The sequence below is a fragment of the Cetorhinus maximus genome, chromosome 16 (assembly GCF_964194155.1).
Source record: "Cetorhinus maximus chromosome 16, sCetMax3.hap1.1, whole genome shotgun sequence".
Classification (NCBI taxonomy): domain Eukaryota; kingdom Metazoa; phylum Chordata; class Chondrichthyes; order Lamniformes; family Cetorhinidae; genus Cetorhinus; species Cetorhinus maximus.
This window is the reverse complement of record NC_135894.1, coordinates 96,021,395-96,047,292: the sequence shown is the minus strand read 5'-3', so window position 1 is coordinate 96,047,292 and position 25,898 is coordinate 96,021,395. Positions and strand designations below refer to the sequence as shown.

The window sequence follows — 25,898 nt, the reverse complement described above, 5'->3', positions numbered from 1 at the left end:
TAATTTTAATCTTTCTTCATTTCAAACTTTCAATCTGAACTTAATCTCCCTGAGGCAGCTCCATGCCTCAGGGAGATTTCTGCAATCTTTCACGCTTATGTGCGAAAGAACGCAGGCCCCAGCTCTCCCTCCTCCCCCCCTCCCACACAGGTAGCGCTGAACACTACCAGGCATGCGTCGTGCTGGGCGGGCCTTAATTGGCCCACCCACGTAAAATGGCAGCCCGCCCGACTAACAGAAGACTCTGCCCTGTGTCTCAGTCTCTCTGACTCCATGTCTCAAACTCTGTTTCTTTGGCTCTGTTGCTCAGTCTCTCTGTCTGTCTGGCTCCTGTTGTAATATGCCTTTAAGGGTTATCAGCACAACATCACTTGAAGGAAAATGTGTCATGTGATCCAATCTTAGTTTCACTTTTGCTTTGAGCAGAGCATACACACACAGCTCTGATATCTTCAAGCTTTATACCTATGTTTAACTGTTCTCATGTGCCCAGTCTTAATTAATGAACCCACAATGCATTGACCCAATCTGTTATGAGCAATTATGTATTATATCATTATAATAACACGAGAGCTCCCTGTATCAATCTCTCCATCCTTCTGGCTCCATGTCTCAATCTCTCCATCCTTCTGGCTCCTTGTCTCAATCTCTCCATCCTTCTGGCTCCATGTTTCATTCTCTCCATCCTTCTGGCTCCCTGTCTCAATCTCTCCATCCTTCTGGCTCCATGGTTCATTCTCTCCATCCTTCTGGCTCCATGTCTCAATCTCTCCATCTCTCTGACTCTGCCTTAGTGTCTCTCTGCTGGCTGGCACTTTGCCTCAGTCTCTCTGTCTGTCTGGCTTTGTACCTCAGTCTCTCTATCTCTTTGGCTCTGTGTCTCAGTCCCTCCATCTCTCTTGTCCTGTATCTCAATCTCTGTTTGTCTGGCTCCCTGCTTCAGCCTCTCCATCTCTCTGGCTCCGTGTCTCAATCTCTCCATCTCTCTGGCTCCGTTTCTCAATCTCTCCATCTCTCTGGCTCCGTGTCTCAATCTCTCCATCTCTCTGGCTCCAGGTCCCAGTCTCTCTGTCTCTCTGACTCAGTATCTCAGTCTCTCCATCTGTTTGGCTTTCTGCGAGTAAAATAGCTTCAGTGTTGCTTTCTGCCAATGGGAACTTTACATTCGATCTCAGTTAACATGCCATCATAGAAATGCAACAAATGGAGCAGTTTATTTAAAAAAATAAGATATTAAAAAGTCAAAAGCACATTTTTATCATTTACAATGAACTACAATTATTTTGCTCCAGTATCTTTGAAAAGTATTTGACACAGATCGGTTTGAGGCTCATTATTCCAATGGCATTATTCCCACAGAGAAGTTTCCCAATGTAGCAAACTCCTTTCCATTCCCATTCATTGTGTACAATGCCAATGAACCCAATATATTTATTGGGTAACGTTCTCCCCTCCAGCATCAGAAGATTTAAGTTTCTCCAGAGATTTGAGCACATAATCTAGATTGACACTCCAGTGTGGTACTGAGGGAGGGCTATACTGTCAGAGGTGCTGGCTTTCCAACAAGATGCTAAATCCAGACCCTGTCTGCCCTCTCAGGTGGATGTAAATAAACCCACAGGACCAACATGAAGATGTGCAGGTGAATGATCCTACTTAAGGGCAACTAGGGATGGGCAATAAATGCTGGCCCAGTCAGCGAAGCCCACATCCCGTGAATGAATTTAAAAAAAGGTATCCTGGCCAACATTTATCCCTCAACCAACAACACTAAAAAATAAACAATCTGATGATTTGATTATTAACAGATTTCTTTGCAAACTGACTGCAGTGTTTCCAACATTACAACAGTGGCTACCCTTCAAAAATACTTCTTCGGCTGTAAAGAGCTTTGGGACAGAGTGAAAGGTGTTGGATAAAAGCAAATCTTCTTTCTTTTCCAATCATTCCTATTGTATGGAGGTTACATGCATCAATTACCCTCTCATTTGCTGTGAATGTACTGAATTCTTCAGTTGCTAGTTCCACAGAGAGACGAAGGGGTGGTTGAAATTTGCCAGGGTTGTGATACTTTATATAAAAGAATAACAATAGACAAACTGTTTCTCATTAATTTCCCATTGCACAGTTGCGCCCAGTCTGATTGTTTGGATGACATTACCCGTGCAGTGTATAACATCCCATCTAGTCATATTGATTTCAATGTTAATGATGTTAACCGGACTGTCAAATTTTTACCCTCAGATAGTAGAACATAGCATAAATTCATTGACTTGCGTAAATAACTTACGTTATTTTTGTTTAGATCAAATTGCTGAGTGAATGATTACATAGGAGAAAAGATCTGTCAGCAGGATACTCTGTAATTGCAGAAATTTTCATCTCAGCATTAACATTCTGACAGCCTAGATAAGAGCCTTTCTCCTATTCGCGAGAAATCTAGGTGAAATGTCAGAGTGCAGGGTTGATTTTCAATTGGCACCCGCATGTAAAATTGATGGTGTAGGTCAGCCACCCACTAAGAAAAATCGTCTATCTAAACGCACATAGCATTCGAAACAAAACAGATGAACTGATAGTGCAAATAGAAATAAATAAATAAGTATGATCTGATAGCCATTACAGAGACATGATTGCAGGGACTCCCTTCCTAACAGCACTGTGGCTCTACCTACATCACATGAACTGCAGCGGTTCAAGGAGTCAGCTCACCACCACCTTCTCAAAGACAACTAAGGATGGGCAATAAAATGCTGGCCCAGCCAGCAAAGCCCACGTCCTGTGAATGAATAAAAAAAAGGGTCACAGAGATTGGGACTTGAATATTGAAGGGTATGGGACATTTAGGAAGGACAGGAAACTTGGAAAATATGGAGGAGTGGTTCTGTGAATTAATGATGGTATTAACGCATTAGAGAGGGATGACCTAAGTTCAGGAAACCAAAATGTAGAAACAATTTGGGTTGATATGAGAAATGACAAAGGCAAAAAGTCACTTGTGGGAGTGGTGTACAGGCCCCCTAATTGTAACTAAATGGTAGGACAGAGTATAAAGGAAGAGATAATGGGAGCTTGTCAGAAAGGTACTGCGATAATCATGGGTGTTTTAATTTACAGATAGACTGGAAAAATCAGATGGTTAAAGGTATCCTAGATGAAGAGTTCCTAGAATGCTTTTGGGATAGTTTCTTGGAACAGCACGTTCTGGAGCCAACGAGAGAGCAGGCTATACTAGACCTGGTGTTGTGCAACGAGATGGGATTAATCGATAACCTCAAAGTGAAGGCACCCTTAGATAGCAACGATCATGATCTGATTGAATTTTACATTCAGTTTGAGGGAGAGAAGAGTGGGTCCAAGACTAGTATGTTAAACTTAAATAAGGGCAATTGTGAGAGCATGAAAGCAAAGCTAGCTAGTGAACTGGCAAATGAGGTTAAGCGATAGGTCCATAGAGATGCAGTGGGAGACTTTTAAAGGGATATTTCAAAATACACAGAATAGATACATTCCCCGAGAAAGAAAACTTCCAAGGGGAGGACTCACCATCTGTGGTTAACTAAAAAAGTTAAAGACAGTATCAAACTTAAAGAAAAAGCATATAATTGTGCAAAGATGGGTGGTAGGTCAAAGATTGGATAGAATATAAAGAACAGCAAAGAATGACTAAAAGATTAATGAGGGAAAAATTAGAATATAAGGGGCAAATAGCTAAAAATATAAACAAAGACAGTAAGAGCTTCTATAGATATTTAAAAAAGAAAAGAGTAATAAAGTGAGTGTTGGTCCTATAGAAAGTGAGTCTGGGGAATTAATAATGGAAGTAAGGAGATGGCAGATGAATTGAAAAGGTATTTTGCATCGGTTTTCACTGTAGAGGATACAAGTTTCCCAGGAATAACCATAAATCAGAAAATGAAAAGGAGGGAGGAACTCAGGGAAATTACAATCAGCAGAGAAGTGGTACTGAGCAAATTGTTGGAGCCACAGGCTGACAAATCCTAGGGTCTTGAAAGAAGTGGCTAGTGAAATTATTGATGTGTTGGTTTTAATTTTCCAAAATTCCCTAGATTCGGGGAAGGTTACATTACATTGGAAAATAGCAAATTTATTCAAAAAGGCAGGGAGACAGAAAGCAGGAAACTACAGGCCAGTTGGCTTAACACCTATCATAGGGAAAATGTTAGAAGCTATAATTAAAAATATTATAGCAGGGCATTTGGAAAAGTTTAAGGCAATCAGGCAGAGTCAATGTGGTTTTGTAAAAGGGGAATCATTTTTAATCAGATTATTGACATTCTTTGAAGGAGTCACATGTACTGTGGATAAAGGGGAACCGGTAGATGTGCTGTACTTAGATTTCCAGAAGGCATTTGATAAGGCGCCACAAAAAAGGGTATTGTGGCTTGTGGTGCAGGTGATAACATATTCGTACGGGACATGTAAAATATGTCCAGGGGTTAGCTCACTGCCTTCCTGCTCACCCTGACCTGTTCCCATAATATGGAGGGGTAGATAGTGACCCCACTAGTTTTCCCACCTTTAAGCCTATTGAGGCCCTTAAGAGCCCAATTATTGCCCACTTAAGGCCCTCAATCTACCTCCAATGCCACAAAACGATGGGCAGTTGCAGGCAGCTGAGAGTGAGAACTCTGTTTTTTAACACCTGGTTAAAAGGTGGAAAGGGAGCGAGTATGTTCTTTGGGGGGTGCTTTGTGTGCATCAGGGCCAGCCCTCGACACCCTGCCAACCTCCCCACCCCCCAAGAGGTTATGCCTCCCTTTGTGCCTCCTTGTCAGGACACCGAAACTCACCCCGCACCCTCCCTCACCCTCCCTAGGATGCTCGATCCCTTCCCACCCTAAAAGCCTGGGACTCACTCTGGTCACCATCACTCTTCTTTGTGGAGAAGCTTGCAGTGCCAGCATTGCCCACTACTGAGTTCTGGTACTGCTGGGACTGCTAGAGCTGCCTTTTGGAAATGAGGTGGGCCAAGTAGACTATGAAAAAGGACAAAGGACAGTCCAGAATAAGAAAAATTAACTGGGGGAAAGCTAGCTTCAATGGGGTAAGAATGGATCTAGGCCAAATAAATAGCAGTCAAAGGTTGGCAGGAAAAATGGTGGCTGATAAAGGGGCTACCTTCAAAGAAGAGATAATTCAGACACAGTCAAGGTATATTCCCTCGAAAAGGAAAAGTAGGGCAAACAAATCTAGAGCTCTCTGGATGACAAAGGAGAGAGGAATTAAGACAAAGAAGAAAAACCATGTGTAAGACAGGTGTCAGGTAGAAAATACATTTGAAAATCAAGCTGAAAAGAGAAGGTTCGGAGGGGAGTTTTTTTTTTATTCGTTCATAGGATGTGGGCGTTGTTGGCTAGGCCAGCATTTATTACCCATCAGTAATTGCCTTTGAGAAGGTGGTGGTGAGCTTCCTTCTTGAACCGCTGCAGTCCATGTGGTGTAGGTACACCCACAGTGTTGTTGGGGGGAGGGAGTTCCAGGATTTTGACCCAGTGGCAGTGATGGAACAGCGATATATTTCCAAGTCAGGATAGAGAGTGGGTTGGAAGGGAACATCCAGGTGGTGGTCTTCCCTTCTATCTGCTGCCCTTGTCCTTCTAGGCGGTAGTGGTCGTGGGTTTGGAAGGTACTGTTTAAGGAGGCTTGGTAAGTTCCTGCAGTGCATCTTGTAGATGTTACACACTGCTGCTTCTGTTCGTCAGTGATGGAGGGAATGAATGTTTGTGGATGGGGTGCCAATCAAGCGGCTGTTTTGTCCTGGATGGTGTCAAGCTTCTTGAGTGTTGTAGGAGCTGCACTCATCCAGGCAAGTGGAGAGTATTCCATCACATTCCTGACTTGTACCTCATAGATGGTGGACAGACTTTGGAGAGACAGGAGGTGAGTTACTTGCTGCAGGATTCCTAGCCTCTGACCAGCCCTAGGAGCCACAGTACTTATATGGCTAGTCCAGTTCAGTTTCTGGTCAATGGTAACCCCCAGGATGTTGATAGTGGGGGATTCAGCAGTGGTAATGCCATTGAATGTCAAGGAGTGATGGTTAGATTCTCTCTTAGTGGAAATGGTCATTGCCTGGCACTTGTGTGGTGCGAATGTTACTTGTCACTTGTCAACCCAAGCCTGGATATTGTCCAGGTCTTGGATATGGACTGCTTCAGTATCTGAGGAGTCATGATTGGTGCTGGACATTGTGCAATCATCAGCGAACATCCCCACTTCTGACTTTATGACGAAGTGAAGGTCATTGATAAAGCAGCTGAAGATGGTTGGGCTGAGGAACTCCTGCAGTGATGTCGTGGAATGTGTGTGTGTGCGTGTGTGCGCGCGCGTGTGTGTGTGTGTTTGTGTGTGTGTGCGTTAGTTAACTGGATTAAAGTCAGCTGGTCTGAACACTTTGATGTAAACATGGGGTAAGTTTAGAATGTAAGCTGTAAAGGGACATTGGCATTTGTAAATAAACTAGACTAGCTTGAATTCAAAAGAGGGAGTGAAATATTACACCTAGCCAGCAGAAGTTATGAAACAGTATGTTTATTTTTCCCAAAGATTACTGGTAAAACTTAGTGCTATAAGAGATTTTTATTATCAGGAAGGTAAAGTCCAAAGACATAGTGAAACAATGGATATTTGCATCCAAAGGGGAAAATATGTATAATGGATTGAAGGCTGTGTGTAAGGGATGCAGCCTAAGATGTAACAAGTGTGAAATGCCTTCAGCCTGTATCTACCACATTTCTGCCTCCAGGGACTGAAGTTAAGAGAACTCACTTTGAATGTGACTGTTCAGGGTATTGTTTACTTTCCCTGGGTCTTTTAAAATCTACGTGTTTTACTGTTGCTTTAATGAAGGTGTAACTGAGAATCAAATTAACTAGGGGATTCATAAGTTATTGTAGCAGTAATTTGTAGACATATGTATGTGCTTACAATCTTTTCTTTTATTAATAAATGTTTAATTTAGTTATATAAAAACCTGTTAAGGCTTGGTGGTCTTATTATTACTGAATTCAAAGCCCGCACCTCGAAACATACAAATTGAAAATTAGCTGTGATAGTTGTTTCAAGTTTCCCTCTGGGATTTGAACAGCTCAGCATTTACCATCCGCTGTGTCATAACACTGCGCTGTAACAATTCTATGATTCTGTGACCTCGTTAAGGTCGCCCAGAGTATGTTACGTCTGTGGGGCAGCCTTGTTTAAAGTCGATTGGCTCGACACCAACTTTTTTTCCATAAAGTTCAGCCCCAGGGTCCAGCCTCTTTTTAAAACCACTCTGTTGCCCCCACCCCACCACCCCAAATCCCATCCAAAATCCAGGGTGAGATTCCACAGCAATAGCTGTGGTCTTTGGGCAGCACTATTGTCCATCTTGTGCACGGAGAACCATGCATAAGTGGACAAATACCTACAGTAAAATCTGAAAACGGTTTATCTATATATCTTCAGGTGACTGTTTCAGCAGCCAATCATCGCTTCAAAGAAAATATATATATCTATTAATCATTTTCAGAGTACAGCTGTGACCATAATTCTATTTGTAAACTGCAGAACATCACGTAAGAAGGGCTCAGGAGAGATTTGCAGCAAGTATTTCCCTCTCTTTTTGACAAGGCATTACAATGGATTATGAAGTGACATGAAAAGGACTTTGGATATTAGTCAGAAGCCTCCCATTACTGGAAAAGGCAGACAAGTTAAGCTACTTACGGACTGGGAGAGTCTGAAAGGTTTCCATCTGGCTGTGTTCTCCTTGGCCTTTGCCATTTACCGCTGCTACTCTGAATTGGTAGGTTGAATTTGGCTTCAGGTTGATAAGGACGACGTGAGCTATAAACAGAGAGAGGAAGCAGAAAATTAACAGGGAGATATTAGTCTACCCCCAATAATATCTCACCACCTTTCTTTAGCCAGCTGGCCTCTCTGAGGGCCACACCAAAGCTTTCCAGTTTAGCCTTCTTTATTCTTCTAGAGATACAGGCATCACTGGCATGGCCGCATTTACTGCCCAAGCATAACTGCCCTCCTTCTTGTACCATTTAGCAGTTTGAAACGGCTCAGGCCACTACTGAGGACCGTTCAGAGTCAACCATATTGGTGTGGGTCTGGAGTCCACACATAGGCTCAGACTAGGGGAGGGGAGCAGGTTTCCTTTTTAAAGTGCATTCGTGAACCAGTTGAGCTTTTATGGCACCCTGAAAACTTCACAGTTATTTCCACTGATACCAGCCCCGGACTTTTAAACTGAACTCAAATTCTCAAACAGCCATGGGAGGATTTGAACGCCTCATGTTCACTTGATTATTAACCAAGGTCATTGGATTGGTGTACTTAATTAACAGCTACACTAGCGTACGGGCACTCAAGGTTTTCACAAAGATGTTCAGCTGCGATAGGCAGCACTCTCAGCTCTGAGTCAGAAGGCTGTGTGTTCAACTTCCAACAAAGACTTTTGAGTATGAAAATCTAGGCTGACACAGCAGTGTGGTGCTGGCGGAGTGCTGCAGTGCCAGAGGTGCCATCTTTTGGATGAGACACTAAACTGAGGCCCCATCAGATGGACACAAAAGATCAAATAGCGCTCATTGTGTCACCACTGTTCTGGCTAATATTTATCCTTCAATCAACATTACTAAAAAAAAAAATCCAAGCGGATTAATCCTGACTCTCAGTAAAATAGCCTTGTTTTCCTTTCTACAATACTTTTTATTAGTAATAAATGAAAACGTTTAAAGCCAATGAAAATAAAAACAATCTTGTTTTGGTCTCCTTGATTTTTCTCCCATTTTTTTGCTCGCTGCAATGTCTTGCAGATTAATCTTCAATTCCTGGAGGCCCCAGGACAAATCCTGGAGGCGTGGCAACCATCCACATCGGGCAGTGTGGATGATTTGAGGTGGGTTTTAAGAAATGCCTTGAAGGAAGAGGGAGAGGTGGGAAGGGGACCAATTTCCGGAAGGAATTCCAGAGCTTGGTGCCAGCTGGGTTTTGGCATGGCCGCCAATGGTGAAGTGAAGTAAGTGAATGACAAGATCCCAGAGTTGCAGAAATACCGAGACCTTGGAGGCTTGTAGAGCTGAAGTAGGTTATAGGAATTGGGAAGGGTCTCAGGAGGGGTGATCTGGGGTGGTGGAATCAACGATTTCAACTTCCTTAATATAAAAGTATAAATGCTTGGTGACCCCGATGATTTGATATCAATAGCACAAGGCTATGTACAATAAACTCTGTTACTCTATAGCTGCTAATCTCTAACGTGTCCCATACATAGTAATGGCCTTGAATTTGCAGCGTTTTTACCTTTTGAATTTGACCACAACTACAGGGGCAGAATTTTGCCCTTGGCGGGGGTGCTTGGCGGGGGTAGGTGGGGCGGTAAGGAAGCTGCCCGCTGCCCGTGATCGGCATCACACCGCAATTTCACGCTGGTGGGCCAATTAAGGCCTGCCCAGCATGAAATGTGAGCGGCAGCGCTGAGCGCTGCCTGTGTATGGGGAGGGGGTGATGGGGGAGGGGGGGAGTGAGAGCCAGCCAAGGGTGAACTTCACGCATGCACGCGAGGGAGCGCTCCATACTCTCCCTGAGGCACGGAGCTGCCTCAGGGAGATGAAGAGATTTTTTTTAAAAATTAATGTAATGAAACATGTCATGTAAAAAAGGAAAAATTATTTGCTTTTGGAAACCTCATCCCGCCCGTGGATGAGGTTTCCAAAAAAAATGCAAAGGCCGCTTGGTCTTTTCGCCTGCCCCCTCCGCCAAACTTTAGGTTGGACGGGCAGCGAAAAATTTGATTTAATTGATTGCTTAGTGGCCTTTTAATTGTCAGCTTCAGCTCCGGCATGTGCACCCACCGAACTATCGCTCGATTGCGTGTTGACATCAGCATGCTCAGCTGACACCAACGCGTGTCCTTTCACGCCCGAGAGGGTCGGGCGCGTGCCCGCCCGCCGAGCGAAAATTTCTGCCCCAGGGTTTAGTGAAAGCACAAATTAGCACAAAAACCCTGAAGTTGCCATTTATCATTCAGTACTCTGCCTCAGGCTGCACAGCTGGCAATCGGTGAGATTAGTTGATGAGGTTTTCCGCTTTTCCACCCTCATGTCACCGTCAGGAACTCCATAAAAAGCAGAACCTTGGTTAAAGTTATGTAACCGAGGGCAGGATCTTACGCTCCTTGTCGGTGGGTTGGGAGGCAGGAGGACACATACAATCCAGCACATGGCCTTCCTGCAACCTACCCACCCACCCCTGACCTGCCTGAAATTTTACAGGGGCCCGGGTAAGCCTCAGATGACTCACCTCTCCTTGGGCCAACTGAGGTCCTTAATTGGCCCAATTAATGGCCAATCAAGGGTCCCATCCCGCTGCTGCTGGCATTTTATCTGCGGTGGAGGAGGCCTATGCCATGGAGAAAGCCTGGCAGATTTAGCGGCATGGGCTGATGTCAGGCAAAGGTGGGCGGGGGGGGGACCTCCTTTGCAGGTTCCCTGGTCTCATCAGAGGCGCCGCCCCTCTTTAATCCTCCCCCTACTCTCCTGAATGCTTGAACCTTGCTGAGGCCCCTGAGCACAGCCTTACCAGAGCTCCTCGGTGTATTGGGACTACTGCCCCCAGATAGCGCTGCAGGGATTAGAAAGCTGTCGGCCATCCGATTGGACAGCAGCTCTCTAATGCGGGACTTTCTCCCAAGATAGGGATGGCAATCTCGCTTTAAAGCAACTACTGCTGCTTTCAGCATCAAATCATTGCGGTGCAGCCTTTGGGATTGTGGCCAGGCTCCACGCTCAGTGAGGAACACAGTGACACTTCATTTTTAATAGCAAGTGTGTTTTTAATAGCGAATTGAGTAATGACTGTGACTAAACAGCTGATTTAGCCTTGAAAAACACTTTTATATTTGTGGAACATAGTTCCATTATGTTTTTATTTTTGTTAAAATTTGCTCATATTTCAGCCTCTACCTTAATCTGAGGTGCATGTCCAAGATGTTTTTTTGCTCTCTGCAAATTGTTTTCTTAAAAAGTGATTCGATTAAGCTTGCTTCTCATTTCCTGGTTGGCTATCTGTGAGAATTCTTGAATGTGATTGACTACTTCGGCGTCTTGATGGCATCATGGCACCCTGACATTTTCCCCATTAAAAAACGCAACAATCACCTGCACATTGAGAGAGATAAAGTTCTTGCCACATTGACAGCTATATCTCTCACAGAGGTGAAGCTTTTATCAAGGTCAGCGGTGAGCATCCCTTTTTTTGACACTGACCGCAAAATCCAGGCCAACGTCTTAACGAAATAAGCAGCTTCAGGAAATATACAACCTAAAATTGATAACTTGAAATCCCATTGTTCATTCCTTGAAGAATCAATTACGTTTCCTTGCTTTTTGATACTTCTCAGATTTTACTTCACATGCACAAAACCATTTTGTATGTTGGCTCCCCTGCTTGCTGTAATGCAGAAGGAAAGAAATTTGAATTGATACGCTAGTGAAGTGTTACTTGATGTTATGTCTGTTTACTTGAAGCCTATCCTCCTCTTTATTACATTTGTGAGGAAATACGCTGTGAAATAGCAGGATATAGAGCTCACACATTGTGACACAATGGGATATACCATCTGATTGTCAGGCAGCTCTCTAAGGCTAGTGCTTAAGGCACTGGATACTGCAAAGGCTATGGGGCCTGACAATATTTCGGCAATAGCACTGATGACTTGTGCTCCAGAACTTGCCGCGCCTCTAGCCAAACTGTTCCAGTACAGCTACAACACTGGCATCTAGCCAGCTATGTGGAAAATTGCCCAGATGTGTTCTGTACACAAAAAGCAGGACAAATCCAACCCAGCCAATTACTGCCCCATCAGTCTACTCTCCAACATAAGTAAAGTAATGGAAGGGGTCATCAACAGTACCATCAAGCAGCACTTGCTTAAACCTGCTCACTGATGCCCAGTTTGGGTTCTGTCAGGGCCACTCAGCTCCTGACCTCATTACAGCCCTGGTTCAAACATGGACAAAAGAATTGAAATCCTGAGGTGAGGTGAGAGTGACTGCTCTTGACATCAAGGCCACATTTGACCGAGGGTGGCATCAAGGAGCCCGAGTAAAACTGGAGTCAATGGGAATTAGAGGGGAAACTCTCCGCTTGTTGGAGTCATAACTAGCACAAAGGAAGATGGTTGTGGTTGTTGGAGGTCAGTCATCTCAGTCCAGGACATCATTGCAAGAGTTCCTCCGGATAGTGTCCTCGGCCCAACCATCTTCAACTGCTTCATCAATGACCGTCCTTCCATCAATAGCTCAGAAGTAGGGATGTTTGCTGATGATTGCACAATGTTCAGCACCAATAGCGACTCCTCAGATACAGAAGCAGTCCATGTCCAAATCCAGGCTTGAGCTGACAAGTGGCAAGTACCATTCGTGCCACACAAGTGTCAGGCAATGACCATCTCCAACAAGACAGAATCCAACCATCGCCCCTTGATGTTCAATGGCATTACAATCACTGATACCCCAATTATCAATATCCTGGGGGGTTACCATTGACCAGAAACTGAACTGGACCAGCCATATAAATACTGTGGCTGCAAGAGCAGGTCAGAGGCTAGGAAGTAACTCGCCTCATGACTCACAAAGCCTGTCCATCATCAACAAGACACAAGTCAGGAGTGTGATGGAATACTCTCCATTTTCCTGGGTGAGTGCAGCTCCCACAACACTCAAGAAGCTTGACACCATCCAGGACAAAGCAGCCCACTTGATTGGCACCACATCCACAAACATTCACTCCCTCCACCACTGATGCACAGTGGCAGCAGTGTGTACCATCTACAAGATGCACTGCAGGGATTCACTAAGGCTCCTTCGACAGCACCTTCCAAACCCATGACCATTACCATCTAGAAGGACAAGGGCAGCAGATAGATGAGAACACCACCACCTGGAAGTTCCCCTCCAAGTCACTCACCATCCTGACTTGGAAATATATCACCGTTCCTTCACTATCGCTGGGTCAAAATCCTGGAACTCCCTTCCTAACAGCACAGTGGGTGTACCCACAACGCATGGACTGCAGCGGTTCAAGAAGGCAGCTCACCACCACCTTCTCAAGGGCAACTAGGGATGGGCAATAAACACTGGCCCAGTATGCGAAGCCCATGTCCCATGAATAATTTTTTTAAAAGAAAAAAAATATGCAGGGAATTTCAGATAAACAGAGGTTAGTCTTAGAGGAAGAGTGAGATCTAGTCAGCATGTGCATTGAAGAGCAGGTTTGAGTATGCATGCTAAGTGTCAATGAATGTATAGAGAATATACACTATGGAACACAATCATCTATGAAAGATTAACAATGTGATTTATGGAGAATGTATGCTATGAAATCATATAACCTATGGAGGGTACGCACTGTGGAATAACAGGACATATCGTAAATATACACACAGTGGAACAATGTGAGCTATAGAGGACACATACGTTGGAACAATGGGATCTCTACACTGGCCATGCAATGCTGAGAGAGCACTGGACTGTTGGGGATGTTATCTTTCAGTTGACATTAAAACAAGAACCCGTCTGCCCTCTCACAGGTAAACATAGAAACATAGAAAATAGGAGCAGGAGTAGGTCATTCGGCCCTTCGAGCCTGTTCCATTCAATATGATCATGGTTGATCCTCTATCTCAACGCCGTATTCCTGCGCTCTCCCCATTCTCTTTGATGAAAAGGTAAGTTTTCCTCAGTGACCTGGCCAATATTTCTAGTACATAGAGAGATGGTGGCGTAGTGGTATTGTCAGTGTGTATTTATAATCCAGGCTAATGTTCTGGGGACATGGGTTCAAATCCCACCGTGACAGCTGGAATATTAAATAAAGCTGGAATATAAATCATCATTGATTGTTGTTAAAAACCCATCTTCTTCACTAACGTCCTTTAAGGAATCTGCCATCCTTACCTGATCTGGCCTACATGTGATTTAGCTGCCCTCAGAAATGGCCTAGCAAGCCACTCAGTCCAAGGGCAATTAGGGATGGGATCAGAAACACACACTGGCCTTGCCAGTTATGCCACATCGCATGAAAGAATAAAGAAAAAAAAATTGGTGAGAGGTTGCAGGCAGGGGTTTGATCCATGGGACGTGGCACTTTGGTTACTGGTGATCGTACGAGTGGAGTGCTGCAAGGAACATTGCTGGGTCTTCAGCTATTTACAATCTGACTTTGATGAAGAGATGCAGAGTAAGTTTCCTGCCAATAGGAAGCAGGTGAGAATGTAAGCTGTGAGGCAGATACAAAGAGGTTGCAAAGAGATATAGACAGTGAGTGGGTAATAAGGTGGCAGATAGAATATAATCTAGGGAAGTGTGGAGAATAGAAAAGCACAATATCTTTTGAAAGACATTTTTACCTTTTCTTCAGAGGGAATGGGGTGAGCACAGGAGTACGGCGTTGAGATAGAGGATCAACCATGATCATATTGAATGGCGGAACAGGCTCAAAGGGCCGAATGACCTACTCCTGCTCCTATTTTCTATGTTTCTATGTTTACCTGTGAGAGGGCAGACGGGTCCTCGTTTTAATGTCAACTGAGAGATAACATCCCCAACAGTCCAGTGCTCTCTCAGCATTGCATGGCCGGTGTAGAGATCCCATTGTTCCAACGTATGTGTCCTCTATAGCTCACACTGTTTCACTGTATGTATATTGGCTATATGTCCAGTGTAAACACTGTAAAAATTCTACAGTGTAAACCCTCCATAGATTATATTGTTTCAAAAGCATACATTCTCCATAGATTACAACTGTTAATCTTTCTTAGACGTTTGGAAGGCCAAAAATCTGTTTCATGCCATTGTGAAACCAGTTTGCGATCGTCTGCTCCACCCGTCAATGACAGGCCACGTTTCCCGCCACCGGATGTCAGCAACATCATTTCAATACATTTTCATATCATTGTAAGTCCTGTTCACCGGAATCATCCCCCCACACTGGATCATCCGGGCACATCGACGTGTTTCACAACCGAACATAAGGGACGTGCATCCGGCAAGCTGCACTTCACCTGGGACTTTGAGGTTTGTTTGCCTGCCTTGCTTCGGGCAGCACGTGCAGTGATCAGGCAGCACCACCTCAGCTTTAGGGGGGCTCACGGGCAGGTCTCTACTTATGAAACCAGCTGTAAGGTGGTGGGGGTGGCTTTTCAATGACTGCAGGGCTAGGGCTTGTTTGGGGAAGCGGGAGAAGTGGCCTCAGGCAAGGGAAGAGGCTGCAGGACTAGAGCGTGACTGAGGATGAGGGGTATCCCAGGGTGTGTGTGGGGACACATGTTGATCTGTCCGTGTGGCCTCAAGAGTGTGAGGGCTGAGGAGGCAGTCTTCAGAGGAGATGAAGCCAGATGGAGATGTGAGGGTGCATGTGAGAGAGTGAGTGGTGATGTCCCTTGAACTGGCAGTGAGTGAGATGCCAGTAAAGGTGTCAAGGCCTTGTGAGTGTGTGAGTTTAGAATGATGAGATGGGTGCCTCACCCTGGTTGCATGGATGAGATCATTCATCCCCCACCTACACTGGATGGCCAACTTCTTCTGCGCAGCGTTGGCACTGACCACCACTGCCACTGCCTCCCAAACCAGAGTTGTGAGGCTGATGGGCTTCCTGCAGCCAGAGTGGGGGTAGAGGACATCGCAGCAGGCTCCAACGATGTCCAGAAGGCGTCCCAGGGATGCATCACTGAATCAGGAGGCTGCAGTATTCTTGCCTTTTGGAGCCACGTCTTCTATGCAGCAGTCCTGGGCTGGAAGCACTGAGAGGTGTGCGCACGGCTGCACTTTAAATATGGCGCTTGAGGGAGCGGCAAGGTGACAGCGTGGCGGGTGAATTGGGAACCAACCGGAAGTAAAACAGCATGTTTCCTGGGAATACATGATTAATGGGGGGGGCATGGGATGATATGGTGTGAAAACCCACCTCTGTGGCCAGTTGGTAAAACGTCCTTTTTCCTGCCCGCTACAGCACTTAGTGCAAATCTGGGATGGTTCCGCCTAAGTGTTTCCAGCACAGAAACAGATCATTTTCTGCAGCTACAGGGGCCTGTTCAAGGCAGATGGGTCACAACTGAATAGGACTGGGACGAACGTCCTCATGGGGAAGTTAACTGGTGCTGTCGGCAAGAGTTAAAACTAATTTTTTCCCGCGCGTTGGGCACCAGGATGAAGCATTAGAGAAGAGATACAAGGTGCACAGAGGACTGGGAAGGACTGTATTTGAATAAAGGCTGCTCAGGAACAGGAGGGATCGAGCAGTGGTGACATGTCAGGCAGACTAAGGTGGGGTTAAAGTGCACGTGTGTAATGGCATTGAACGAGTTAAATAAGATTGGTGGACTGCAGCCACAAATAGCTACATAGAATTATAATGCAGTGGCAATAATGGAGATCTAGTGCAATTAAGGGGCTGCTTTTAGTATTCCTGGCTATCAGGTATTCAGAAAAGACAGGGAAGGGGTCATGGAAGATGGGGTCATGGGCTATTACTGCGCTAGAAAGGGATGATGTGCTTGCCGGTTCAAAGAGAGAATCCATTTGGTTAGAATTAAGGAATAACAGAGGAGCTATTATACTGCTAGCTGTAAACTGCAGGCCACCAAATAACGAGAAGGAGATAGAGCATCAAATTTGAAGGTAAATTGCAGAAAGATGCAAGAACTTTAGAGTAGTGAGAATGAGAGCTTCAATTATTTTAATAAATATAAATAAAAGTATAAAGGGCAAAGGACAGGAGGAATTTCTGAAAAGTGTACAAGAGAACTTTCTTGATCAGTATGATCCCAGCCCAACAAGGAAGGAAGGAAGGAGTGCTCGATCTAGTTCTGGGGAATGGAGAAGGGCATGTTTCACTGGGGGCATTTGGAATAAAGGGATCACAATATCATTAAGTTTACAGTAGTTGTGTAAAGGGACAGGGACAAGTCAAAAATGAAAATATTTATTTGGAATATTTGGAATCGAAGATTGACAGGTAAAATGTAAAATGAGCAATGGGAGGCCTTCAAAAGAAAGACCAACGTGTATTTATATAGCATCGGTCATGATAACAGACCATCCCCAAATGCTTTTGTTTTATTCATTCACAGAATGTGGGCTTCACTGGCTGGGCCAGCATTTATTGCCCATCCCCAGTTGCCCTTGAGAAGGTGGTGGTGAGCTGCCTTCTTCAATTGCTGCAGTCTATGTAGTGTCGGTACACCCACAGTGCTGTTAGGAAGGGAGTTCCAGGATTTTGACCCAGCTACAGTGAAGGAACGGTGACGTATTTCCAAGTCAGGATGGTAAGTGACTTGGAGGGGAACTTCCAGGTGGTGGTGCTCCCATGTATCTGCTGCTCTTGTCCTTCTAGATGGTAGTGATCATGGGTTTGGAAGGTGCTGTCGAAGGAGCCTTGGTGCATCCTGTAGATGGTGCACACTGCAGCTACTGTGCGTCGGTGGTGGAGGGAGTGAATGTTTCTGGATTTGATGCCAATCAAGCAGGCTGCTTTGTCCTGGATTGTGTCCAACTTCTTGAGTGTTGTGGGAGCTGCACTCATCCAGGCAAGTGGGGAGTATCCCATCACATTCCTGACTTGTGCCTTGTAGATGGTGGACAGGCTTTGGAGAGTCAGGAGGTGAGTTACTTGTCGCAGGATTCCTAGCCTCTAACCTACTCTTGCAACCACAGTATTTATATGGCTAGTCCAGTTCAGTTTCTGGTCAATGGTAAGCCCCAGGATGTTGATAGTGGGGGATTCAGTGATGGTAATGCCATTGAATGTCAAGGGGCGATGGCTGGATTCTCTCTTATTGGAGATGGTGATTGCCTGACACTTGTGTGGGGTAAATGTTACTTGCTACTTGTCAGCCCAAGCCTGGATATTGTCCAGGTCTTGCTGCATTTGGACATGGACTGCTTCAGTATCTGAGGAGTCGTGAATAGTGCTTAACATTGTACAATCATCAGCGAATATCCCCACTAATGATTTTATGATGGAAGGAAGGTCATTGATAAAGCAGCTGAAGGTGGTTGGGCCTAGGGCACAACCTTGAGGAACTCCTGCAGTGATGTCCTCGAACTGAGATAACTGACCTCTAACAACCACAACCATCTTCCTTTGTGCTAGGTATGACTCCAATCAGTGGAGAGTTTTCCCCCTGATTCCCATTGACTCCAGTTTTGCTAGGGCTCCTTGATGTCACATTTGGTCAAATGCGGCCTTGATGTCAAGGGCAGTCACTCTCAACTCACCTTGTGAGTTCAGCTCTTTTGTCCTTGTTTGAATCATGGCTGTAATGAGGTCAGGAGCTGAGCAGCCCTGGTGGAACCCAAACTAGGTGTCAGTGAGCAGGTTATTGCTAAGCAAGTGCCGCTTGATAGCACTGTTGATGACCCCTTCCATTACTTTACTGATTATTGAGCGTGGACTGATGGGGCGGTAATTGGCCGGGTTGGATTTGTCCTGCTTTTTGTGTACAGGACATAGCTGGGCAATTTTCCACATAGCCGGGTAGATGCCAGTGTTGTAGCTGTACTGGAACAGCTTGGCTAGGGGCGCAGCATGTTCTGGAGCACAAGTCTTCAGTACTATTGCTGGAATATTGTCAGGGCTTATAGCCTTTGTAGCATCCAGTGCCTTCAGCCTTTTTTTGATATCATGTGGAGTGAATCGAATTGGCTGAAGACTGACATGTGTGATGCTGTGGATCTCTGAAGGACGCCGAGATGGATCATCCACTTGGCACTTCTGGCTGAAGATTGTAGCAAATGCTTCAGCCTTATCTTTTGCACTGATGTGCTGGGCTCCTCCATTAGCCTTCTCCTCCTGTGAGTTGTTTAATTGTTCACCACCATTCACGACTGGATGTGGCAGGGCTGCAGAGCTTAGATCTGATCCGTTGGCTGAGGGATCGCTTAGCTCTGTCTATCACTTGCTGCTTATGCTGTTTGGCATGCAAGTAGTCCTTGTTATAGCTTCACTAGGTTGACACCTCATTTTTAGGTATGCCTGGTGCTGCTCCTGGCATGCCCTCTTGCACTCTTCATTGAACCAAGGTTGATCCCCTGGCTTGGTGGTAATGGTAGAGTGGGGGATATGCTGGGCCATGAGGTTACAGATTGTGTTTGAGTACAATTCTGCTGCTGCTGATGGCCCACAGTGCCTCATGGATGCCCAGTCTTGAGTTGCTGGATCTGTTCGAAATCTATCCCATTTAGCACGGTGGTAGTGCCACACAACATAATAGGGGACTCATCCCCATTGTCCTGGCTAATATTTATCCCTCAATCAACATCACAAAAACATTATGAAGTACTTCTGAACTGTGGTCACTGTCGTAATGTAGGGATTGCAGCAGCCAATTTGCGCACAGCAAGCTTCCACAAAAGAAAATGCGATGATCGCCAGATAATGTTTTTGTGATGTTGATTGAGGGATAAATATTAGCCAGGACAATAGGGATAAGTGCCCTACTCCTCTTTGAAATAATATCATTGGATCTTTTATGTCCACCTGAGACGGCAGATGTGGCCTTGGTTTAATGCCTTGCCAGTAAGGTTTTTACAAAACCAAATATCCTCAAAGAGGAGATACTTCTGATAAGGACCAGACACATCCCATTTAAGAGGAAAGAGCATTAAAACCAGAGGTAACTAGATGAATATGCAGAGATTAAGATTAAACAATAACAGGAAATTATGATAATTGTTGGTTTTGTAGTTCTGTTGAGAACCCATCTGAGCACGGGAACCCAAACCACAGGGCATCCCTAACTTGGATATAAGGATCATCTGAAAGCCAACCTCAGAGGCTACAAGGACATTTTGACAATATCCCTTTGACCTTCCATCTTGTGTAGTACCTGGGACGAGTGTCGATGTAACAAGTAATAAGAATAACCAGCTGGCATTCTCTTCAGAAACATATGCATGAAGTGAATGAAAAACCTCAAAATGACAATGATGTGCATGATGAGACGAAGAGCGGTGAACACGTGTTTCACACCGTCAATCTCTCAGAAGACATGAATGCAATCTCACCCTCCGAAGTGTTTGCCAAGATTCGAGTTGTCTGCCCTAAGAAAGTTGGTAACTATTCGTTATTGGTCAAGATTGACACAGGGCAAGTGCCAACATACTACCTCTGCAAATTCTAAAAAACATGTATCCACAGGCGTGGAAGGCCATGGTGAAACCTACTAGAGGTGATTTCAGCGTACAACAGTTCACTAATTCCACGTGCAAGATCCAATGTTTTGGAACGCAAGTACAATCAATCCTCCTGGGTGTCACAGATGTTCTACATCGTGGACACTAAAGACCCAGTGATTACTGGTCCACCAGCATGCTGTGACCTCACACTGGTAACAATCCATGGAATCAGTCAGAAATCACAAGGCTGATCAACCTCAGAAACTACCTCTATCACCTCAGTTCATGACCTAACATCAAAATATCCGCATGACTGACAGAATTGGCGGTTTCAAGTGGGCTGCAACACTACACTTGCAGGAGAATGCTAGGCCATATATTGATCTAGCACATAAGTGCAGAATCCACATAGAAGACAAATTGAAGGTCGAACTAGGCAAAATGGAGAAAGATAGAATCATCAGAAGAGTACAAGAGCACACAGATTGGTGCAGCTCAATCACGTGTGTCATAAAGAACGACAGATCATTAAGAATATGCCTCGATCCGTAACATTCAAATACATTTGAAACATTGTCCTTACAAGATATCCACATTAGAAGAGTTAAATCCAAGATTCACTGGTGTAAAATCTTTCTGAAAGATTGATGCCAAGTATGGTTATTGGTCAGCATATCTCATGGAGCAATCCCAAGATCTTATTACATTTCATACCCCATTCAAACGACACTGTTTTCAATGGCTTCTTTTCCTGATCTCTTTCCGAGGATCTGTTAGCAAGGATCTCTTTCAAACTCACATGGATCGCATTACAAGCACTCCACCAGGATGCATCCGCACTGCAGATGATATAGCCATTGTGGGAAGAATAAAGCAAGATCATGACCATAATCTGCACGTAGTGATGCAAGCAGCACATGATGAAAGGCTGGTGTTCAACGGTCTGAAATGTGACATCAAAGTGCAGCAGATCAACTTCTTTGGTTTTATTTATTCCAGTGCTGGCATTTGTGCTGATCCAAGTAAAGTAGAGAATATTGAGGCCATATCAATACCTCAAGATAAGGATGATCTTCGAAGATGTCCACGTCTCGTTAATTTCTTGCCTCCAAAGATGTCCAATTTTGCTCAAAATTCTTCATCGCTAAGGGAATTATTGAGAAAGGATGTGCCTTTCCTGTGGCACAAAGACCACCAACACCTCTTCGAAGTGCTGAAACAGTCATTATCAGAAGCACTGACATTGCAATTTTACAATCCTAGACCGACAACAACCCTGGAGATAGATGCTTCACAGAAAGGCCTGGGAGCGTGCGTACTACAAAAATGCAAACCGATTGCATTTGCTTCAAAATCTCTGTCCATAACGCAATCCAAGATCGAGGTGGAAACATTAGCTTTGGTGTTTGGAATTCAGCATCTTCATATCCATCTATTTGGCAAAATATTTGTGGTAGAGACGGACCACAAGTCACTGAAGATAGTTGGGCAAAAACCAGTGCACCGCCAAGATTGTAACGTCTCTTGATAAAGGCTCAAGGTTGTGACTGTGAGATTAGGTACAAGCCAGGTAACTTGATGGCTACATCAGATACACATAGCAGATTTCCTAACCCAGTAAAAACAGAAGATATATCCTTAGATCTACAAGTTGACTTCATTGTCATCGAACTGGCATATGCTCTCCACATTGATTGGGTACATTTTGTGTAATGCAAATGCCAGCAGCTACAAGAACAAACGGCGAAAGATTCCACGCTACAGAAATTGTGGGAAACCATCATTGAAGGGTGCCCTGATTCAATTCAGCACGTCCACGAAGACGGGGTCACTCCATTTTGGCCTTATCGGGACAAACATGGCATTTTATGGGGATTCACTTTTAAAGGCAGGCAGGTTATCATACCAGAATTTTTGCAACCTGATATTCTTCAACAATTTCATCATTCACACATGGGCATAGATCAGGTGAAAGAAAGGTGCAAGAGAGACAGTCTATTGACCAGATATGAACAATGACATTGAAGTCGTCATCAAGAAGTGCGAGCATGTCAAGATCATAAGCTAAGTCAGCACAAAGCACCATTGATTCTACATGAAGTTCCTACCTATCCTTGGTCCAAAATCACATCCGACCTCTTTCATGTCTATGGCACTGACTTCATCAATCATAGTCGACTACTTTACCAAATACCCCATTATTTGATAATTGCACAATAAGTGAAGCACAACTGTCGCACACACTCTAAGTGCTATTTTCAGAGATCATTGCAGATAATGGTTGGAAATTTATTGGTAATTCAGTTTAGGATATGTGTGAGAATGGAATTTTGATCACGCTACTTCTTCTCATTACCGTAGATCTAGCGGCCTGGCTGAATAAATGATTTACATGGTGAAATCCCTAATTCTTAAAAGTGGACAGAACAAGCAATATCTACACATTGCAATATTACATCTGAGAGTGACACCTTTAAGTTCAGCTATTCTATCAATGGCAGAGTCATGTTTGGCAGACCAGTGCATACCAATTTACCTACTCTTACCCATTCTATTCTCTCAGAAACTAGAGAGCAGCTTTTAATGCTGTAAGAGAAGATAACCAACATGCACAATAAAAATGCAGATACAGAATTGCCAAAGTTGGTCAACAAGTTCACATCCAGGATCCTACAGAAGGTATGTGGCAACCACTGATGTGACAGCGATTTTCTTGGAACTAAGGTCCTGTGAAGTCATTACACACAAAGACACAATGGTGAGGCATAACTGAGGACCAATCAAATACATTCCGGCTCCTCAACCACCATGCAATAGATCTCAAATGCAACATCCAAGAGTGACAATCCCACAGATCACTGTGAGCAGTTAAAGCCAGCAGATTACCTTTATGCTTTAGAGACTCATAGATTCATCTGTTCTGTACACTTATATAATGATAACTAAACATGAACATATAGTTATACTTCTTTGGAAGGGGGAAATTATTTTTAAAAAGAGAGGGGGATGTTGCAATACGCCTTTAAGGGGTATCAGCATGATATCACTGGAGCAGAAATGTGTCCTATGATCCAGTCTTAGTTTCATTTTTTGCTTTGAGCAGAGCACACACACACAGCTCTGCTGCCTTCAAGCTTTATACCTATGTATAACTGTTCTCATGTGCCTAGTCTGAATAAATAAACCCACAACATGTTAATACAATCTCTTATGGGTGATTGAAGCCTTGTGCCTTGCACAGTAAATAAGTCCAAGGTATTATATCATTATAATAAGATGACAATGAGGAGAAGAGGGTTGTTAAGATCTGGGGTGCACTATCTGAAAGTGTGGTGAAATCACATTCCATATTAGCTATCATAAGACAATTGGACTTGAAAGAGGCTAAATTGCAGAGTTAGGTAAACATTTGGGACGTTGGACTAAATTGGGCATTCAAAGAGCTGGCACAGACACACCACCCAAATGAGCTAGTGCTCTTCTGTATGATTCTATTATTAACCATTAACAGAAAAGGGAAGTTAAAATGCTTCTATAAAACATATAACAAGTAAAAGGATAGTCAAAGGAAGGGTGGAGCTTATTAGGAATGAGGATTCTGCCGATGGCATCTTAAAGAGGAATGGCATAGAGAAATTGCATAGGATTAAAATTGATAAAGAGAACGAACTTAAAAGGTTGGCAGTGCTCAATGTAGAAATATCACTTGACCCAGATGGGCTGTATCCTGGGTTGCTGAGGGAAGTAAGGTTTAAAACTGTGCCAACTTTGGTCACAATCTGCCAATCCTTCTTAGATGTGGGAGTGATAGCACAGGACTGGAGTTACTGCAAATGTTAGGCCCTTATCCATGAAAAGGGAGTGGGATTAATCTGGCAATTACAGGTCATTGAGGCTAACTGAAGGTGGGAAACATTTAGAGGTGTTAATCTGAGCCAAAATTAATTGGCACTTGGAAAAAAATATGGGTTGATAAACGAAAACCAGCCCAGGTTTGATAAAGGCAAATTGTGTTTGATTAACTTGCTTATGTTCTTTGATAAAGTAATGGAGGGGGTGAATGAGAGTAGCACGGTTGCTGTTGTATATATGAACTTTCAAGATCTGTTAGATAAAGTACCACAATATAGAATTGGTTGTAAAATTGATGCCCATGAGTTAAAAGGACAGTGGCTGCATGGATATGAAATTGGCTAAAGGACAGAAAACAGAGAGTAGCAGTGAATAGTTGTTTTTTTCAGACTGGAAAGAATTATGTTCCCCAGGGGTCACTGTGAGGACCTCTGCTCTTTTGATATATATTAATAACCTGACCTTGGGTATACACAGGGCATAATATCAAAGTTTGCAGCTGACACAAAACTTGGAAATGTAGTGAATTATGAGGAAAATAATAACAGACTTCCGACAGCTTGATGAAATAGGCAGATGAAATTTGATGCAGCGAGTGTAAATTGATCCATTTCAGTCATAGAGGATAGGCAATACAAACTAAATGGTGCAATTTTAAAGGGAGCTCAGAAATAGAGATTCCTCGGGGTGTATGCACACAATTCGTTGAAGGTGGTGACATGACTTGAGAAGGCTGTTAAAATGGGATATCTGATCCTCGGCTTTATAAATTATAGCTTAGAATAAAAAGCAAGCAAGTTATACAAAACCCTTATGGACACTGGCTAGGCCTTGGTCAAGGTTTTAAGATGAAACCTGGACACCGGGCTCTCCTGACCTTAGAGAGGGTGTACAGGAGATTTTTGAGAATGGTGCTAGGGATGAAGAACTTCAGTTACATGGTAAGAGTAGAGAAACTGCATGTTCTTCTTAGAGAAGAGAAGGTTAAGTAGAGATTTGATAGAAGCGTTCAAAGTCTTGAAGAGTTTTGATAGGGTGACTAAGGAGAGATTGTTTCCAGTGGCAGTAAGACCAGAGTGTAACGGGGCCTTTGGCAGCAGGTGGCGATACTGCGAGAGCACTGAGCAGGGGAACTGGTCGGCCCATGAGCGTCCCTCCATGGAGGGAGCAGTGTCTCTGGCAGGCTAGGGGTGCAGAGCCAGAGGTCACGAGGAGAGAATGGAAGTTGCAGAAGCAGCAAGGAGCGGCAGCAGAAGCCCAGGACTTGTGAGTTGCAGCACGGTAAGAGCCAAGGCCGCGAAAAGGACAGCTCAAAGCCTTTGACGGTGACCAGAGAACTGGAAAGCGGAAGTGGAGCAGGCATACGGCTGCTGGAGACCGAGCTGGACTGACTGGGAAGCATCCCTGAGTCTGAGAAGCCTCGAGGGGAGGAAATTCCCTCGTGTCTGGGAGACAGGTTTACATGGTCGCGGGAAATTAGGAATAAGAGCTCCCCCAACTCAACTCTGCTCCCTGGCTGATTAGGGATGGGGAGTGGTCTTCTGGTGGATCTGGAGCATCGGCCGTGAATATCCATCATAAATAGTCCGTTCCTCTAAGTTAAGCTTTTCCATTAATGTTTATAAAGATTTGATGCCGGTGGAATAAAGAATCCTGTCTTATAACCTTTGTACAGTTTGTGTGCTTGAAATCTCCTGTTACATGAAAACACAGATTTAAGGTGATTGGCAAAAGAAGCTGAGACAACATGGAGAAAACGTTTTACGCAGCAAGTTGTCATAAACTGGAATCTACTGCCTTAAAGGAAGGTGAAAAGATATTCAGCCGTAAATTTTGAAAGGGAATTGGTTT

The 25,898-nt window shown here is 44.2% G+C and overlaps 1 protein-coding gene across 3 annotated transcripts in view; it reads right to left on the bottom strand.

The window, feature by feature from the left end:
• The window catches only part of ncam2a (neural cell adhesion molecule 2a), a 1,392,794-nt gene that overhangs the window by 205,128 nt on the left and 1,161,768 nt on the right, over nt 1-25,898 (bottom strand). For all 3 annotated transcript variants that reach the window (XM_078560368.1, XM_078560369.1, XM_078560370.1), the window contains exon 13: nt 7,732-7,851. In XM_078560368.1, coding sequence (XP_078416494.1) covers nt 7,732-7,851 — 120 coding nt within the window. The remainder of the gene's footprint in view (nt 1-7,731; nt 7,852-25,898) is intronic.